Here is a 19,819-nt window from a genome sequence, read left to right as displayed (position 1 = left end):
CGTTTCAGGCATAATAACGTTAATTTACAAATCGACACGGGATTTTAATGAATCAATATCACTTTATTCAATTTAGCATGGATTGTAATCAGAAAAGCATAGTCAAAACCCACCCCTAATCAAGAACTTGCAAAGTAAAAACATGCTCTATGTCAGGTAGCCCTTTTGTTATTTACATTTAAAAAGAGGATTAGTGTTACTGTGCGCTGGCTGAGTCTGTTTCTTTTCTTAGAAATAGTTTCTCCTGCCCTAGAGAAAATCCTCTCGCATGGAACAGAAGAGGCTGTGGAGTGCAGGAACTGCACTGCAAGTTGGTAGATATGCAGGTCTTCCTGGGTCCTGCAGACTATCACCTGAAAACAATAAACAAAATGATTTTTCTAAAATGTGTAGCAATGTAATTTACGTATAGTGTCAAATACATTTTTTTTTTTTTTTAGTCTTTATCAGCTTTAATTCACATGGAAGTGTTCCTAAAGTCATATGCTGTAATGATATTTACATTATGAAAACATGATTTTGGACATTTCAAGTTTTTCACTTCAGCAGATAAAATAAATTGACCAAAATCAACTCAAAATCCCGCGAATGATTCACTTTCCTATAAACCACTGAATTACTTGTGTTCTAAATGAAGCTTCGGACGTCACTGATGACGTGACTCTGGCCAAACGACACAGTGCTTCTGCAGTGTGTTGTTTTTTTGGGTACGCACTGGAGCGCTAGCTTCAAGCGGGCCATCATTAGTCTCATGGATAGATTTAATCAATAAACCGTTCTTATGTAAACATGCACCATGGTGTGGTATTTCTTTGCCTGTCACTTCTTGATGTTGGTAAATAAAATAAATGCAAAATACATATAATAACATACAACACATTATGGCGCATGCCTCTGCTGTGAGGTCCTGCCTCCAGGTACTTGCAATTAACCACTGGACACCTGGACAGGTCTGTTTATAGATCATATTATATTTGCTAAATCGCTGATATATTTTGAAACTGGGGAAAGAACTGATTGTGCTCATTATAGTGCTAACTATAATGAGCATTCCCATGATTACTTCCTTTAGCATAGGATGAACTCGGACCATCAAAAGCATTCATGAAAATAATCAGTAAAACTGAAGTGGTGCACAAACAGATGTTCTGTATAATTCCATTTGGATTGATGTCAGTAGGTCTCTTACAGCCTTAAGACTCCCATACATCCGCTGGGATAAATGACAGATGGTCACTGGAGTCATCAGCGTTTAAAATGATGTAACAGCCGATTCATCTTTTCACTGTTTAGGATAAACAACGGATAACTACAGCTCAGAATAACGAGAGACTGTAACAATAGCTACACGTACACGCATGATTTTTATCTAAAGACTGATTATGACTCTCAAACTGAGAGCCGGTGCTCATAAAATGTTGCCACGTTTCGCCTTTAGGAGACTTGTTTTGATTTGGCGCTATATAAATAATATTGAATTGATTAGTGAATTGAATATTTTCCACTGTTACAGTTTTTATATCCAAGCATTCGTGACCCATGATACTGAAATAGTGCTCTTTTGACTAGATGGTTCGTAGCTTCCAGGTGTTTCGATGTCAAAGCCACAGTGTTTGATAGTGTGGGGGAATTACCAGTTAGTCCGCTCAAAGACAAATCCATACATTTCAGTCTCTTACAGCTTCAAATTTCCATGACACTGTTTTCATTATGGAGTTTTAGGGGCTCAGCCTTCCTGTGTTGTTCAGTTTCATCCATTGTGTCTACTAACAGCTCTTTGAGAATCACCTAAAGATGACTTAAAGAGTTAGGTGCTCGAATTAGCAATGGGTCTGATTTCTCTGAAAATGATTACACTAAAAACACAAAGAAGAAAAACTTTAAAAGGTCTAAAAAAACTACTGACTGAGATTACTAATTGTAAAAAGTGTAAGTATGTCTGGCTTTGTGGCTCTGGCTCAATACTGTATTACACTAACAGTATGTGAAAAACTGTGGGGGGAGCAGTCATTATGTACTGCAAAGGTTGATTGTGTTCATCTGGACGCAGCGTGACTTCTTCAGGCTCAGCTGACTGCAAACTGACCTCCCAGCCCATTGTTTATCAGTGCTGCTGGTTGCAGTCATTGTGCAGAGGTGCTGTTTATATGGTTGGGGAAACCTGCAGTCAGCTGAGACTGAAGAAGTCACGCTATGTCCACATGAACAGGATCAACCTTTGGGGATGTCCTCGCCTGGATGGTCGAGCATGCATTTAGACATAATCATGATCGCGCTCTTTAAACGATGTGTTCCACGTGCTGTTAGAGCGCCGAGTGTGCAGCATTCAAATAAAGCTGACAAACACAAACGTGAGAGTGAAACAGGGTTCCTTTATTCACACCACTTTCTACTCCAGCTACGTTAGAAGTTAACATGTGTCTATCCTCTAGCTCTATGCTGACCTCTCATTCATCTCTCCACACTATATAAACATTTCAAGATTATAACATACGTCTAGAAATCCAGAGAGTTTTGAGGTGACCTCCACAGTTCAGGGGTTTCTGCTCAACAGTCTCACCCCACTCTTCCAGCGTCCCACTTCCACTTTTTTTCCCCTCCTTTGTTCAACAAAAAAACAAAACCATACTGAACAAGGCATTTGTAACCAGAGAAGAGGGCGTGGACATTTGTAAAGCGCATCGACTATACAGTTCACGCAGAACACAAGCGACAGGTCACACACAGAGCACGGTAACAGAGGAAGGAGAGTATACTGCTCGCTCACAACACTAACACATTACAGCGCCATGTGACAGAAAAGTACCATGAAAAAGAAGAAACCAATCTTTAAGCATTTCATAGAAACAAAAACAGATCAATTGCAAAGTCGGAGTAAACAAATCAGGAATATATACAGTGAGGTAAAAATACATTGGTCTTTCAAAGAGGTATTTTCTTTTTGATTAAGTGTCCTTTTTAACACTTTAATTACTGGATGCTTTTTACAGATCACGTTCAGCTTTTGGATGACATCTATGAAGCGGGTTATGCAGACACATGCAGTCTCGTCGTTGCAGGTCAAAAGCAAAAGTCAAACTTAGGCACCAAATAAAACATGTTAAAGCTTTCTACTACCTTTGCTGCCAAAGAGGCCACGCTGCAGTATTAAACCAGGTTGGAAAAGGTTTGTTCCAAGCAGAGGCAGAGCCCTTTAGTGACCCACACCGCCTTCCTCTGGTCTGTGAGATGATGGAGGGCACTCAGGAGAGGAGCACGTCACCCTAATGCGGTCACAGTGTATAGATGCTGCTAGCATAGGTAGGTCTCTGAACATGTGTGATCCAACGGGACTCTGTGGGCAGACGCCACCGAGCCCGGCTTTGCATATTGAGAGAAGGAGACGGGCGATATCTGCACGATTGCAGACACAAGTTTGGGCTGAGATATGCAGGTTGTGCTCGGGTTGGGATGTTGACTCTGAGATGACTGATACATTCGCAGCTGTAGCTGTCAGTGCATGGTTTGAAGCTGCTGGCATAGTTCACGACACCTCCCTGTTGTGGCCATCCATCAATCCGCACAAAGCAGGAAAACAGGCCTGACGTGTACACGAAGTAAAACGTGGAAAGGCTGCATATTCTACGGTGCTGCTTTAATGGGTCTGAGTCACCAAACAGCTGAGCCATGCTGCTACTGACCGGTGGAGTGAGGTTTGAGATTGCATGGCTATACGTCACAGCGCACCTCTCCCCATTTAACTGAGAGCTACAAAGAGAGAAAGCAGAACGCGAGTCTCCAAAATGAGGTACAGGTTTTCTTGCTAACAGTTTGAAACATGGTTGATGATCCAAATAACTAAACAAACACTTCTTACTTAAAAGTATGAAGGAAACAACACAGTCTCATAGCAATGTGAGTTTTAGTTTTGTCCTTTCGTATCGGCTCGTGTTAAAGTCAAGTGCCCGTTTAGACAAAGAACTACAAAGTCTGAAGGCTGGAGGTGTGGTGGCCCGGACTTTAACACTGGGCATCCAACATCGATTCAGACTTTTTATTCCGGTTATTTTGGGGCTTTTTAACTAAACATATACTTTTGGTTGGATTTAGCCAGATTGCAGGGCAGCAGTGTAAGATGGGACATGGTCCACGGTCACCTCCTCCAGCTCTTTGGTTAGTTTTAGGCAACAAACAGTTCAATAATGTTGATGAAAGACCATGGACTGGGTTAGAACAGACACTTCTGCAAAGTTAATCACACTTTACAAAGCTCCATATTTAGCTAGGCTGCAATGGTGATGAGGACCAAAGCAGCGATGACCCATTTTGCTGTCAGACTGTGTTAAAGGGAAAGGACTTGTTTACTCCCATTGCTTTCCAGAAAACATCACCGTGATGAAGGCCACGGTCCAAAAAGCATCGATCACGTAACACAGCTGTAGTGCTGATGGAGCTTTGACCGACAGTACGCCATCTTTTCACGGTCAGCCAACCACAAGGACGCTTTGATGATTCGGGTATGGGGACGAATCATAGGTGTCAAACTCTGGCCCGCGGGCCAAATTTGGCCCGCAGCCTAATTACATTTGGCCCGCGAAGCCATACCAAATTACTATTACAGCTGGCCTACTGGTATTATACAGCTAATATATATATTGTTTAGTATTAAGCTTTGCTTGTTCCATATTCAGTTTTTCAGCAAAACTTGTTTGAGTCTATAAGAAGAGATTCATTCTTATATCTGAGAATCTGAAGATTTTTTTTTTTTTTTCAATAAATGTTAGCCCGCGACTTTGTTCCAGTTTTGAATTTTGGCCCACTGTGTATTTGAGTTTGACACCCCTGCTCTACATGGTTGCACAACTGTAAGAACAATGACCGACCAAGAGCGCCTTCAATTTCAGAATGGTCACGGAGGTTTCATAAGTAATATGGTCACCTAAAATCAACTGGGAGATCTCCTGAATTTTGTGACTGGTGTTAGGGAACAAAAAAGCCCTTTTTAGTCTCCAGAAGGAGCTGCTTATGTCTAAGAACCCTCAGACGCTAGCACCGAGGACAAAATGAATTGTATTAAACTCTCTTGGTGCAGAATTGTGTTCGTCATTAAGCAAGCCTCTGCAAACTAAATGGGTTCTGCACACCATTCAAAGTGTTCCTATAAGGAGAATACTGAAGAGCATTTGACTGTACCTGTGGTTGTTTCCAAATTCTACTGTTTTAAACTCATTCTTCTTCAAGCAAGCACGTACAAAACTAAAAACGAATGAAGTTTACATCCTTTCTCCGGCTTCTTCCCACTGTCCAGTGTCATGTATTTAATGGGTTCATTGGTGAATCTAAATTGCCCACAGGTGTGTTAGCTATCTCTCCCTGTGACCTGCACCTCGACTCTCGCCCTATGGTAGCTGGGATACGTTCCAGCACCCCTGCAACCCTGCTAAGGTTAGTAAAAGGGAACAGATGGATGAATGAAAAGAAATTACAAATATTTAAAAATCCAAGTTTCATGACCAAACACCAGGACAGCTTATGGGCCTAGTGTGATCATCACAGCAGTAAGATGATCCTCCAGGTCAAGCCTAGAAATGTTATAAGGAGAAACCCAACAGCTTCCCAAAAGGTAGCCACTGGACATCAGAGTTAAACCATGCATTAAAATGTCCACCGTGAAAATCAAATATACTTGTACATTAAGAAAAGTTGTGTATTTGAAATGAAGTGTCTGATGGAACGTGTCTGGTCCAATCAACACAATCTGATAAACATGCCCACTTTAGTATTGATGAAAGAATTTAGTGCCTAGATTTTCACCTTCACTGAGATCATCTTCTGCACTGCCTTAAGAGACCAGAGGAGGCACTGTCATCAAGTGCGAGCTCTTTTCCCCAATCACTGCGTCAAGCCGAATGCTTTATTTGACTCCTACTCCAGCCTTAACGTGTTAGTTCACAAAGAAATAAACTGAAAAACAAGCAGGGGTGAGTGTGAGTTGCTCTACTCGGTACAGAGCTGTTAAGCCACTGAAACCGCTGCAGTGAAGCGTGGCCGTTGTAGCTGTTGGATCAGTTCGAGAACGTGGAACAAGAAAAGCCAAGACAGACTCAACAGACCGAAGTGGTTCTGTTCAAGAGAGAAAAATGCTGGGTAAACATCTTTATACACTTATGTTGGGATTGGAAAAGAGAAGGTACAAGGCTGCTGGTGACTTTAAGACAAAATGAAGATTGACCTATTAAAGGCATATAAGGAGAGCTGTTCACTGAGCTTTTGTTGTGGATGGCACACATTCCACGTGCTCCCAGTCCAACCTAAAGGCCCACCTGTGCAGAGCTTAAAGGGATGTAATCTCTTTCCCAGACCTCTACCAGCAAACCTCCAACCTACACCGTGGAGCGTAAACAGCTTGGACACGTGACGCCCTAACCTCCTCGACAAGCCTGCTAGTTCAACAACTTTTGCAGACATGCAACATTTAACCAGCCTGTCACCTCGTTTTGTTTTCCTCCAGCAGATAGTTAGAGGCTATGGCAGGGGCCAATCTTTCTTTTGTCTTATGTTTCTATGATGACAGAGGCAGAACTGTAAAAAGCCAGCAGCAGGTTGTGAGAATGTTGTGTAGCCTTCAGAAGCTGGTGAAATGATATTTAGCTTCAGCCAACTGGAGCTTTTTGTCTTGATTTTACCTGAAAATGTTGTGTACACTGAGGATTTCAGAGCCAACTGAAAGGTCCCATAATGACGGCTTTTCAGTGATGCAGTTTTTACGCTTTGACAACAAAGAACAAGTCCCAACCTCAGCTGCCCCTTCCTTAAAATAATAAACGGACCTCCGTGTTAACCGATCAGCACAGAGAAGCAGAGGACTCGCTCGGAGCGAGTTTGCGTTAGAGCAACATAGCACACAATGATTCAGGCAACAGATGGATATTCACATCCAACGGCAGCTCTCGCCTCGACCTGGAAAGCGAGCTGGCCAATTAAGCAGCAGCACAACGAAACATTATAAATGGATAAAAGGAGAAGAAACCACGAAGACAGACTGATTCGCTGACAGCCGACTTACAGATAAACACCACAGCAGTACAGAAGTGCACTTATTGCTGAACAACAAACAGACTCTGTGGTGTCTTTGTGCAAATCACGGTGTGGCAGACGTCCCAGTCAAAGTACCCAGTTCTGGACCTGTGTGTTTGATGTCATGGCAATTTGGCAACAGGACAAACACACCTGGAACGTCAGGTGCGATATATACATCTATATATCCTTTACATAGAATAATGACACTTACTCCATCAAAGCATTCATTATATATGTGTATAATAGATTTATCGATTTTTAAAAAACGACACAGAATGAAGAGCATATCCTGACTCTTACGTGTTGGTCCCTTAAGGCTTGCTAAGCTGAAATGACAAAATTGTCGGTTTGATTTTGATCATCTCATGTTTTTGTAAATGTACATTCTAGTAGAAAAGACAAAAAAGAAAATCATAATAATAATATGCAACCTGAAAAACCTATGGCTTAGTAAATATGCATTTGCTATATTTAAATGAATGCACCTCACTGCTTTTTTGTTAAATATCCTACAGAGAAAGAATGTTCATCGTTTGATTCATGCTGTCGTCGTCAACACAGAAACAGAACATCGGAGAGTCCGAGTTTACACTTAGAGAGCGACATCGTTAATGCTTACGAGTCTTTATGGTTCTTTTCGAGAGAGCTCTGTCTGCAAACAGTCTACGGTGCTGGAGCTCCAGAGGATGAGCTGTATGAGAAGTTCTCGTTGAGGTGGCGAGGTGTTCCAGGGGAGGTCTGATGGTATGGCACCAGTGTGTCGGTTGGGCCGTGGGCGCAGCGGCGTCCGGTGTGCGTCTCCTCTTCCTATCCTCACTGTATCGCGGGTATGCATAGGATGAGCTTGCTGCTCAGTGGGGTCTCTGCCAAGCCTCCTCTGACGCACACCACACAAAGCTGCATCCGCAAAAACCCACGACAGCCAACACAGGACACGGTGGCTTTGAAGCACGGCACTTTCCAGTAACGACTGGCTTGGAAGGCATGGTGGCAGCTGTTGGTTGTTGTTCTTGCCGTTTGTGGTTTAGCAGAGCACAGTATAGAAAATAGACACATTTATCTACTGTATATTGCATATGTTGCAGCATGTTTGCCAGAAATGAATGACTTCGCCACGTCCGCTTTGCTTTTTGAAAACCACACTGAATGAGCGGAGCAGCTCGAACAGCAGAAAGTATAAAGGTGATGCATAAATCAGAGAGCGGGTCGACGAGCCGGTTCAGTCCCCAGAGCTACTGTAACACAAGAGGAGCGAGGAAAACGGGAATGCTCACGGCAGACGCTGGTCCTGCTTCTGGTGGCAGCACCCACTCAGCTCCACAGAGCTGCCCACAGCAGCCATGCGTCATTACAGCTGCCGTGTTGTTCAGAAAGCCACAGCTTGTCTTTGAACTGTACTCAGGGCACTCGCTGCGAAAATACTCACATTATTCATAGTAACAAAGATACTCCTGTTATTGAAGTAAACATTACAGTTGTGCACATGCTTTGTGCAGTTCTCTGCTGACAAATATCCACATCGTTCTGATATTTTACATTAATTAAAATGTGAATTGTGACATCCTGCTAATAGCAGTAAAGTATTCCCTGGTGGAGCCTTGTTCTGTGGTTCTCACTTGTTTTTCATTGGAACTTTTTAAATGAGAGCCAGCAGTCTGACCTGCTGAGCAACATGGCGGCTGGATATGACGCATGGCGCCAGCTCCAATGCAGCGTCTACATAGAGAAATCTGTACAAGCTACAAATGAGAGTGTTCCTATCAATGCTGTCCTCACTGTGATCCCAAACCTGCTGCAAACCAAACGCACGTGGCCCGTGTTCAAAGGTACATTCAAATATACATTCAAAATGTACAGTGCTGTGCAAAAGTCTCCACTACACTGTTTAGGTTTGACTTTTAAAGTGTAGCAGCTCTCTGAAGGTCAATGTGGGCTTTTCTATCCACTGTGACCATTTTCAAAGGAATCTGTTTGTTTGTTTGTTTGTTTGTTTGTTTGTTGGGCCACTAAACACCGACGTGAATCCTTCATGCATTAAAACCTAACTCAAAGGATGAACCGGCGCTGTCTCTGTGCACAACAGGCACCTTAACAACGATCCTTTAAACTAAGGTTACGTCATTTCTTTAGGCACTTGGTTTTTATAAAACACTCTGGTGTGTTCAATAGAGTCTAGGAACAAATTCAAAGAGGCATGAAAGTGTATTTCTGCACTATGAAGGTGATTAGTGTGTGGTGTCCTTAACAATGTGAGGAAATCAGGACAAAGCACACACTGGCAGGGTTACAATCTACAGCAGACGATAATTATTGGAGCAAAGACCTGACGAGATCCTTCTGGCTCTCCCGCTGCTACATCTATGGTTGGCCAGTGGTCAGAAATGGTGTCAGTGGATGGGCGGAGTCAAAGAGCCATTCTTACATAAACCGAGAGACAAAGCTGAGGGATGCCAAACTACACAAGGAGGGAGCTGAAGAATCAGCAGCAGCAGGTCTGATGAAAACGTGAAGGTTTTGGTTCAAAATGTCATCGCTGTGTAGGGAAAGAGCACAACACTGACCATCCATCTGTTTGGGCCTCAGCCACAGCTGTTAGTCTTCATTCTGATTGGCCAAATATCAACCTCCTGCCTTTAAGCCTATTAGAATTAGAACGTCAGTGTCTGCACACGTTTCTCATGTTCTAAGGGAAACAGAGAGGAATGGGCTTGGCTCAAAACTTTTGCACAGCACTGTAGGCTGGGTGTGTGAGCGAACATGTTAACAGAACAAGCTGTTCCACAGAAAAGTCTTATTTTTAAATGGATTCTTGAACTGAAGCGTCAGAGCACAATGTTGATGTACAGATGTGGGGCTGTGACTCAGAGGCGTCCGGGTCACTTCCAGCTGTCGCTCTGGTTTCACAGACCCTGACCAGCTCGGGACTGTGTGTGTCTGTTTGTGGAGGAGATGCGCGATGGAGGCACGGATACACTTCATACGATGAAAGAAAAAAGGAACAATGAGTGAAGGCTTCTTCCTTCCAGCCATCCTTCATCTGATCCATCCAATCAGCCGTTCATGTGTGTGTGTGTTAGCCCACACACACATTCTCAGTTTAAGTCCTGATTAGTCAGTCCATGAATGAAATGAGGTGACAGAGGAAACGTATCACTTCCCTTCAGAACAAACAGGAGGGGCAATCAGTGAATCATAAAGATAATAATGCTATGGATGAAAGTCCTAGTGTGTGTGTGTGTGTGTGTGTGTGGGCGTGCGTGTGTGTGTGTGCGCGTGCGTGCGTGCGTGCGTGCGTGCGTGCGCGTGTGTGTGTGTGTGTGTGCGTGTGTGTGGGCGTGTGTGTGTGCGCGCGCGTGTGTGGGCGTGTGTGTGTGTGCGCGCGCGTGTGTGGGCGTGTGTGTGTGTGCGCGTGCGTGTGTGTGTGTGTGTGTGTGCGCGTGCGTGTGTGGGCGTGTGTGTGGGCGTGTGTGTGGGCGTGTGTGTGGGCGTGTGTGTGTGTGTGGGCGTGGGTGTGTGTGTGGGCGTGGGTGTGTGTGTGGGCGTGCGCGTGTGCGTGTGTGTGTGTGCGCGTGCGTGTGTGCGCGTGTGTGTGTGTGTGTGGGCGTGTGTGTGTGTGCGCGTGTGTGGGCGTGTGTGTGGGCGTGTGTGTGGGCGTGTGTGTGTGTGCGCGTGTGTGGGCGTGTGTGTGGGCGTGTGTGTGGGCGTGCGTGTGTGTGGGCGTGGGTGTGTGCGTGCGTGTGTGGGCGTGTGTGTGGGCGTGCGTGTGTGTGTGGGCGTGGGTGTGCGCGTGTGTGTGCGTGTGCGTGTGTGTGCGTGCGTGCGTGTGTGTGTGTGTGTGTGTGTGTGCGTGTGTGTGTGCGTGTGTGTGGGCGTGTGTGTGGGCGTGTGTGTGGGCGTGTGTGTGGGCGTGTGTGTGTGGGCGTGTGTGTGTGGGCGTGTGTGCGTGTGTGTGTGTGGGCGTGTGTGGGCGTGGTAGTTGTTTCTACATCTTGATCCCCTCCTGTTGGCTGAGCTGAGACAGCGTTTTCTTGATTCGCAGAGCAGTGAGTCGTGCAGCTCCGTTGGCGTACCAGCACTCCCTCATGATCTTTGCCATCACCCGTAAGGCCTGCAGGAGGAAGAGCACACAATCAGCCTCATCAACTCAACGCACACATAAGTGTGCAGTCTGCATACTTGCTGCAGGGCGCCATGTTCAAACCAATGATGCTTTTTGTTCTTCTATAGAGGTTGCACTTCACTGTCACCTTCATGTCCCAAAGGTATTCGTTCAAATCCGGCCTCCAAACACATGGAGCTGGCGGGGTTAGGTTACCCCAGCTTCCCTCTGGGATTAATAAAGTTCCCCTGACTCTGACACTGGTCGCCCACAGGTGTGAATGTAAGTGTGAATAGCTGTGTCAGTGTTAGCCATGGCGACGTGTCGTACACAGCTGAAACTACTCTTCGTTTGCTCAACGCTACAGCTTTCTATGGCTGTCTGAGCCAGTCTCGCTCTGAAATGTCTTTTTCTTCCCTCAGTAAATCAGAAACTTCCCAGCAGACTCTTCTAATCTGTACGGCTTACCTTTGCATGTACTCTGCTGGAAACACCACCTGATATGTTCACCTCGACACACACAGTCCCTCACCCATCCCACTCATCGGATTCAGCTGTTCCCAAGCTCAGGTACAGGAGAACAGAGCTGATATACAGATCAGTCCAGAACAATAAGAAGGAGAAAACATGGCAGAGCTCTAAGGTCAAAAGCACTGACGACCAAAAAGAACACAAAAGCCTGCGTGAAGGTTGTCAGTCATCCAGCTCGTCGTAGTCGAGCTCGGAAAGAAAAGCATCTGGACTTGTTTCCTCGAAGACGTTTCATCCGAGAAGCTTCTTCAGTTCTAAGAGGAACTGGTTTAAAAGACGAGTGAAAGAAGCACTGTGAGCGACCATCTTTGAACAGAGGCGGGGCTTACCACACCAACTGTCTGCCATCTATAATCCAGTTTTGAGATCCTTAACACCCACTCACATCCTGGGCCATCTGACCTCAGGAAATCACATGATAGGGTGGGGCCAGGTCTCACGGCTGATTGTGACCCACACCTGTTTTCACACCTTGTCTCATGTGATTAGGTAGAGGATCAATAGGGGGCCCACGGACCTCTTGGGGGGACACTCCCACAGGGCTTAAATCTGGGAACTGAAGAAGCTTAAAGAAGTCCAGACGAGCTCCTTAGACAACACCAAGGCTGGTCTCACGTTTGCCAAAAACAACCGGATGATCCCTCAGTATTTGGGAACATATTCTACCAAGATCTGAGAGGAAGTTGAACTCGTTGGAAGCTTTGCACACTATTACATGTTCAAAATAACAGCATTTCATAAAAAGATCATCATAGCAACCGTCAAACATGTGATGGTCAAGGCAGAGTCAATGATTCACAGCCTGGTTTCTGCACCTGACAGAGCCGTGAACCTTCTGTTGCAGGGCCAGGTAGCATAGCTTTGTTCTCTTATCAGTTCAAAACTGCTCTCACGTTACTTTAATTATCTTTGTGTAGCGTTGAAATATTAAACATGTCTCTTTGACAAACAAGCGAAACACAAGAACACTTTTTGACAGTACTGTAGTTGCATGAAGGTACTCTTGGTAACGTCATCGTCGTACTGGATGATGACAACATTCGCATCTATGTGGATGGTAACACTGGATGAACTGGGCCCACTGGTCTTGGTGTGGATAAGTGAGTGGGTGATAACTACCAGTGAGTGAGACTCGTCCTACCTCACAGCTCTGCCAGCGGTTGGGGATGTTGGGCCGAAGCTTCTGCTCACAAACCACCCTTCTCATCTCCTCCACTGATGGATCTGACTGGACCAGGTCGTAGTAGGGCAGCTGGTAGTCCTCGTGAATGCCTGACAGAAAAACAGCTTGTAAATACTGCAAAAACTAGCTCTAGTCGGTTCATTGCTGCCACCTAATGAACTTTATTTGACCCTCACCTCCCATGGAGCAGCGACTGGCAATCTCCCAGAAGACGAGGCCCATGGCGTAGATGTCAGCTCGTTTGAAAGACTCAAAATGCTTCATGTTTATGGAGTCGTCCAGAACCTCTGGAGCCATATACCTGAGGACGGATACGACGGGCTGGTGAGCAACGCTTGGTCCAAAAACACAACCAAATACAGTCCCCACTGAGACTGTGCACTGTTACCCACAGTGACTACCCACAGTGTTTACCCACAGTGCTTTGAGTGGCCACAAGATGGCAGTAATGTACTAGAATGACACAAACAGCAGCTTCATGACACCAGTGCTGGAGATCAAGAAGAGATACTGGTTTTATAAAAACACACACGAATAGAAAAACTGAAAGGACTACCACTACTTTGCAACCATCATCTTCTTGCGTTACTAACGTTTTACAGGTGTAGAGTGAAAGGTCAAAGGTTACCTTTTGGTCCCGACTCTGTGGTTCGGAGCGATGTCGATGGTGTCGGTGGCGGAGTCGTGCCGCACAGCCAGACCCAGGTCAGCGATGCAGCATGTCCCGTTTTTCTTCACCAGGATGTTCTTGGACTTCAGGTCTCTGTGGGCAATAGCTGGCTTCCCTGCACACCCAGAGCTACAATCAGCACACGCCCACAGCTAACCAAGACATACACCCACGCTTACATGAACTTACAATAAATACTCATTCCATCGTTTCCTCCCTAACTTGATAATATTTTAGTGCATGTATTATATTTTGTGAAGCACATGTAACGCAGCTTCTGACAAATGTGAGTACTGGGCCTTTTATGAATATGCTATGAAGTGCTTTCAGTTCAAACCTATTGTTCTGCTGCAGCCAATCACATTTCAGCTTGTCCTCCTCATGTGACTGGTATCAAACGTGGGCTATAATTAAAATCCCTTTAGGCTCCTTACTCAGAGGCCTGCCCACAGTGGGCATCACTGCATATCCGATGCAGAATGCCGTCCTCTCAGTATCGCCCTGTTCCATAATTACAAAAACACAAACAACACTGAGATATGTTTAGTTACCCGGCCTGGGACCTGTAAGGACAGAGCTGCCCCCACTGTGCTCTGCAGAACTGTCTTGATATACTTCAGGGGACATGAGAGGAACAGAAACTTCCAATAGGACAGTGACCCAGTTTTCATTACACACAGCAGTGTACTACAGCAGCGAGCTGCGTCACATACACGTCTGTCGGGACAGTATTGGACAACAAAGGGACAGTGGCGCGGCTGCCCCTCTGTTGGTCTTCCTTGGTCTCTTGTGTTCTGGGGGCCTCTGGATGTCTGGAGTCTTGATCTCCTCCATACCTGCTTCATGCCCTGGAGGACGGGGCTGTGCCTTTAGACAATAATTCTGATGCAAAAGAGCCAAACGGGACAGGCAAAGGACAACAAAGGGTGATTTCTGACCAATAAGCACTGGCTTTGTGTGCGACGGCTCAGACTGATGTCTATACTCCAGCATGCCTGCCTCTATCTGACAGACTCCATGTTTCCTCAGGCTGATTTAAACATGCCTCAGTCGCCTCATGTGAGCTACTGAACGAGGTTTTTGTCACGCCTCCTCTGAGCATGTCTCCAGGCTGCTGAGCAGCACAGCTGGCACACTCGCTCGTTTGTGTTTACTATTCAAACATTTAGACGCCGGTTCACCTTGGATACATACAGGCGTGAGGTTCTCACCTTGCGTGCCAACGATCTCCATGTGAAGGTGGGCGAGGCCGCTGGCTGTTGACAGAGACAGTTTGATCATGCCCTCCACTGTGACCGTGTAGCGGTTCAGGTAGTCGAACAGCGATCCGTGCTCATGGTAGTCCGACACCAGCCACAGCTGAGTCCACGTTCCATTATCTACACGCCGGGCACAGAAACATGGATCGTTATCACACTCCTCTCAGTACTGACACAGTGGCTGAAGTTTCAGCCAGCAGCTGATTGAAGTGTGTGATACGCACCACACCCTAACCTTTGTGTCTCCGACTCAGGGATGAGGTGCAGGGTGGAAAGAAAATGATTCAAATCTGGGTTTACATCCATCAGACCTTCAGCTTTCTACATGCCAACATCTGCGTTCACTCTCAAGTTAGAGCTCACTGTAGAGTGGGCAGCTGTGGGCTGCACCGGCTGATGAGTGATAACGCTGGGGATCAGCATTGCTGACAACTAAAGACCAGTGCTACCTTTCCCCACTGATGGGGAACCAGTGTTACCATTATTATGAAATTCATAATCAATATTAAAGGTTCTTGCACACCAGTGAAAGCTGCCCGTCTGCATTCACTGGAATGAACGTGTGCAGAGAACGTTACACTAACTTCATCAAACCTGAAGACGTGCTCGTTAACGTCCTTAACTTCCACGACAGAGACGTGCAGGCACGTAGCAAGTTACTGAAACTGTGGGTCTGAGGGACAAATGAATAAACAATGAAAACAACGATGATAAAGGAAAGAAATCAACAGCAAGAAGATTCTAATTCAGCTGAATTATTTCAATTACAGTGTAAAATTAATTCACCAAGAAAAAGAACATCAGTGATTATTAACGTCTGGCTCAGCGTGTCCTTCCTGTAACCGCTCACCCCAGATGGCCCCGCCCCTCCCTGAGCCTGGAGGTTTCTTCCTGTTAAAGGCGAGTTTTTCCTCCCCACTGTCACCAAAGTGCTGCTCATAGCTGTGCTGTTTTCTTTGTATAGTTGTCGGGTCTTTACCTTACAATATAAAGACGTGACCAATTCAAACTAGCCTGACATTTAAGCTACGTTCACTCTGCAGGTCTTAATGCTCAAATGCGATTTTTTTGTCTGCTTGTTCACACTACAAATAAAATGTGACAGCAAACGCCAGACCAACAGTATGTTTGACTGATGGCCTTAATGTAAAGACTTCGGACTTTACGTTTCCCAATTTTGCTTATGGCCTAATAATGATCCTTATTGCTGTTTCAGAGGAGCGCTGCTTCAAAGCATAGCTGCAGATTTGTTCATAATGTCTTCCCAACAGTTTCACTGACATCTACACCGGATGTCCAGGAAGCGTTCACCATGTCTTCTCCGGCGCTGATAATTGGCGTCCGTCTTGTGTCAGTGACGTAAAAGACGGATTTAATGCGACATCATCAAACAGCAGTCGCTTTCTGAAACATCGGATATGTATCGGATTCAGGACCACATACGACAGTGACCCAGGTCAGATTTGTGCCGTTCACACTGTCATAGCATGATGGGATATGGGTCGCACAGGGTCAAAACAGTCGGATTGGATGTGCTTTCGCCTGCAGTGTGAACGTAGCCTTAAACTCTGTTATTGCACTGCCTGCCCGCTCAGCAGGGTGACGACCATAAGCCTTCCACAGCTGAGGGGTAACGGGTGCACTTCCTGACAAATGCCTCTTGCTCTGATATTCAATAATAATAACAATGTAGACTTTATTAGACTTGTAGGAAATGAATCTTCTGCATTTAAGCCACTCAGGGAGGCAGTGGGCAGCCACCAATCCAGCACCCGGGAGCAGCGTGCAGGCACGGTGCCTTGCTCAGGGGCACCAAAAGTACAAACACCAATTTTGGACCTGATTGTACTGTATATGCATACCACCTGCTTAAGGGATCACTTTGGTGTGTTTGATGTGGGATTTTATACACTTTCTAATATGTTTGTCTGGCTGTTACCTGGGCCAGGTCGAGCTGCTTAACTAAAGGTAAATGGACACATGAATGAATACATTTATGTGTGTGACAGACAGTGTGGTAAACTCTGCGTCCTCCTGACTGTGAACTATGACCCCGTGCTGTGTACCATTCACTCGCTGCCTGCTGGTTTCTCACCTTTGTTGTCAGCAGCAATGAAGCCCAGGATATTCTCATGTCTCAGCATCACAGTCTGGTAGATCTCAGCCTCACGGAACCAGGAGCGCTCCTCTCGGGAAGAGAAAATCTTGACAGCCACCTCCTCGCCGCGCCATTTGCCGCGCCACACCTCACCAAAACGCCCCTTCCCAATGCTTTCCTGGAGGATGATAGTTCTGGCAATTGTTCTTTGGACCAGCAGTGGGAGACCTGAAAGGAAGTGGACGGATATATGAGTGATGGTCCTGCCACGCACATCCAGAACTGAAGTCTGCGTCCCCATCTGGACATCCACCTCATGACTGTTGTCAGTAATCAGTGTTAGCATAGAGTTTGATCTGGTCAAATCCAGGTGACTTGATTAGGTGATTATGTTTTTGCTTTGCCCCTGATGACTCATAAACTTAAGAGCCTTAAATGAAGAGAGACTTCCTGATCCACAAATCCTCCTGCCGTGCTGGGACCACACCCACCTCAACACCCCTGAGAACTTTAACGTTCCACTTGTTTTTCCTTTAATTTAACTTTATTCATTCATTTATCGTGGCTCAAGAGTTGGGAGTTTGTCTTGTAATTGGAAGGTTGCCGGTTCGAGCCCCAGCTCCGACAGTCTCGGTCGTTGTGTCCTTGGGCAAGACACTTCACCTACTGCCTACTGGTGGTGGTCAGAGGGCCCGGTGGCGCCAGTGTCCGGCAGCCTCGCCTCTGTCAGCTGTGGCTACAATGTAGCTTCATCACCAGTGTGTGAATGTGTGGATGACTGCATGTGTAAGGCACTTTGGGGTCCTTAGGGACGAGTGAAGCGCTATACAAATACAGGCCATTTACCATTTATCGACTTGACTTCCAGCGCTGTCGGCTGCCCTTATAATAATACATTATATACACACACACACTTCATTGTGTCGTATATGAATAAATAAAAACAACTGAAACAGGATTTTTGATCCTTCCTCAGCCGCTTTTATAATAATAATAATAATAATAATAATAATAAATTTTATTTATGAGCGCCTTTCAAGTCACCCAAGGACACTTTACAATAGGATAAAACACTTAGTAAAACAATGGCAGAATAAGAACAATAAAATAAAAGCACAAGATAAAATGAACAAACAGTGGATTCACAGTGAATATGCAGATTGAACAGATGAGTTTTGAGTTGGGATTTAAACTGGGGGAGAGAACCAATATTTCTTATTTCACAGACTTTCTCAAAACCATCAACTAAACAAACAGCCTGCTGTAGTTGATGGTTTCATCTGAATCAGCCGTCTAACTCCTGTGAATCACAACAGATGGAGGGTCCAGTGCACCCCGTCTGGGACCTACCCTGGACCCAGGCTCCACGGCAAGTCTTTACCCGTGCAAACCGATGTTGGACCACAGAGGTGCTCATAGGGGCACATGGCACCAGGACGCACTAGGTCACAGGTCAATAACAGATTTAGAAATTGTGTCATCAGATCTGTGGTTGGACACGTGTACCCAAACGTGCAGCGGGAGAGCCAACATCTCAGTCCATGATATCTTTATCTGCTTTAATCGCATTCTGAGGGAGGCTGAGGACGTTGAGTGGACCATGCTCCTCACCTCTGAGGCTGCTGCAAGGAGTTGCAGCTGCAACAAGGTGCAAGGTGAAGGGAGCCGTCTTACTGGGCTTGGTTAGCCTGTTGGGCCAGCCTTGGAGTGGTTTAGGTGGTATTCTGCACACACCATTTACAGTGGTGGTGGGATGCTGCTGACCTTAACACAATGAAAGAAACACTGAGGATCTGCCTTCTGTAATGGAAGCAGAGGCTGGGGAGCAGGGGAAGAGTTGGCAGGGCCCCTGGGGTGGATGAGATTGGCCCTGGAGGTTAGGGATGTCCTGGCTGACACAGCTCTGCAATGCTGCGTGGCGATCTGGAGCAGAGCCCCCCAGGATGGGTTTGTGATCGCAGTCCTCAGTAGGGATGGGTATTGATAAGATTTTAACGATTCCGATTCCATTTTCGATTCTTTATCGATTCTCTTATCGATTCTTTTTTTTTAAAAAGGAGAACACTAAAGTTGATTAGCTTAGAACTGTGTTTTATATCTTCTCTTTGAACAAGATAGAAATTTAGGAGTAACATGGCCTTACAAACCCAACAGTGAGATCTTAAGAGATCCACAGCCTACGGCTCTTCAATGGGGTGTCACAGGGCCCCCAGGAAAAAAACTGTAAATGTAAAATAATAAAATAAATATTCTTCTGTAGCAATAACAAAGTTTAACATAAATTATTCTGTAACAATTACACAAGAATATCCAGAAATGTCCCTGCCTACAATTAAACACATTCACTTACCAAAGTGAAATCGGGGCATCTGCTGTGGCAAATGGGTGCAAGCCTTTGACCACAAACTGAGTCACTGCTCGGTGACATTCGTCTATCCTGGCCTGAAAGGAGATGCTACCGGTAGACTGCAGCGACAACTGCCAGCATCTGAGCCAGCCAGACTCTGTCTCTCTCATCATGGTTATCTAAATGCAACGCACAGTAATAGCAGGTTTTGTAATAAGGTAAATCGCGCTAACATAATATGCAATGCTAATTGATTAGTTACCTGCAGTATTAACGGGAGAGGACGTGGAAACGCTACCGCTGCTGCTGGGTTGAGCTTTGCTAGTCCGGAGCGGATCAAAAACACGACATTCGTTGAAAGCAATCGCGTGTTTTTTGAGCAAATGCTTTTGCATGTTCGTAGTGTTTCCTCCCTTTGATGAAATCTCTACTTTGCAAGTATTGCACGTTGCCCTGTTGTCATCCTTTCTCATAAGTTGTAACCAAACTTTTGAGCGTTTGTGCCGCTCAGGCGCCGTGTTTCCTACTGGGTAAAAGACGCTACTCAACGTGATGACGTCATTCGGGGCGACT

General features: G+C 45.6%; 1 protein-coding gene across 1 annotated transcript in view; it reads right to left on the bottom strand.

Moving 5' to 3' along the window:
* Positions 1-2,598: 2,598 nt before the first annotated feature.
* The window catches only part of tgfbr1b (transforming growth factor, beta receptor 1 b), a 43,666-nt gene continuing 26,445 nt past the window's right edge, over positions 2,599-19,819 (bottom strand). Inside the window, exons 4-10 of the mRNA XM_080865425.1 lie at positions 16,897-17,127; positions 14,754-14,921; positions 13,501-13,657; positions 13,049-13,173; positions 12,831-12,961; positions 11,016-11,167; positions 2,599-10,675 (exon numbers count right to left, since the gene is read on the bottom strand). Of these exons, the coding sequence (XP_080721551.1) occupies positions 11,042-11,167; positions 12,831-12,961; positions 13,049-13,173; positions 13,501-13,657; positions 14,754-14,921; positions 16,897-17,127 (938 nt within the window). The 3' untranslated portion in view covers positions 2,599-10,675; positions 11,016-11,041. The remainder of the gene's footprint in view (positions 10,676-11,015; positions 11,168-12,830; positions 12,962-13,048; positions 13,174-13,500; positions 13,658-14,753; positions 14,922-16,896; positions 17,128-19,819) is intronic.

The sequence above is a fragment of the Rhamphochromis sp. 'chilingali' genome (assembly GCF_963969265.1).
Source record: "Rhamphochromis sp. 'chilingali' genome assembly, chromosome: 18".
NCBI lineage: Eukaryota > Metazoa > Chordata > Actinopteri > Cichliformes > Cichlidae > Rhamphochromis > Rhamphochromis sp. 'chilingali'.
The sequence above is the reverse complement of the archived record's forward strand: the minus strand, read 5'-3'. Positions and strand labels throughout refer to the sequence as shown.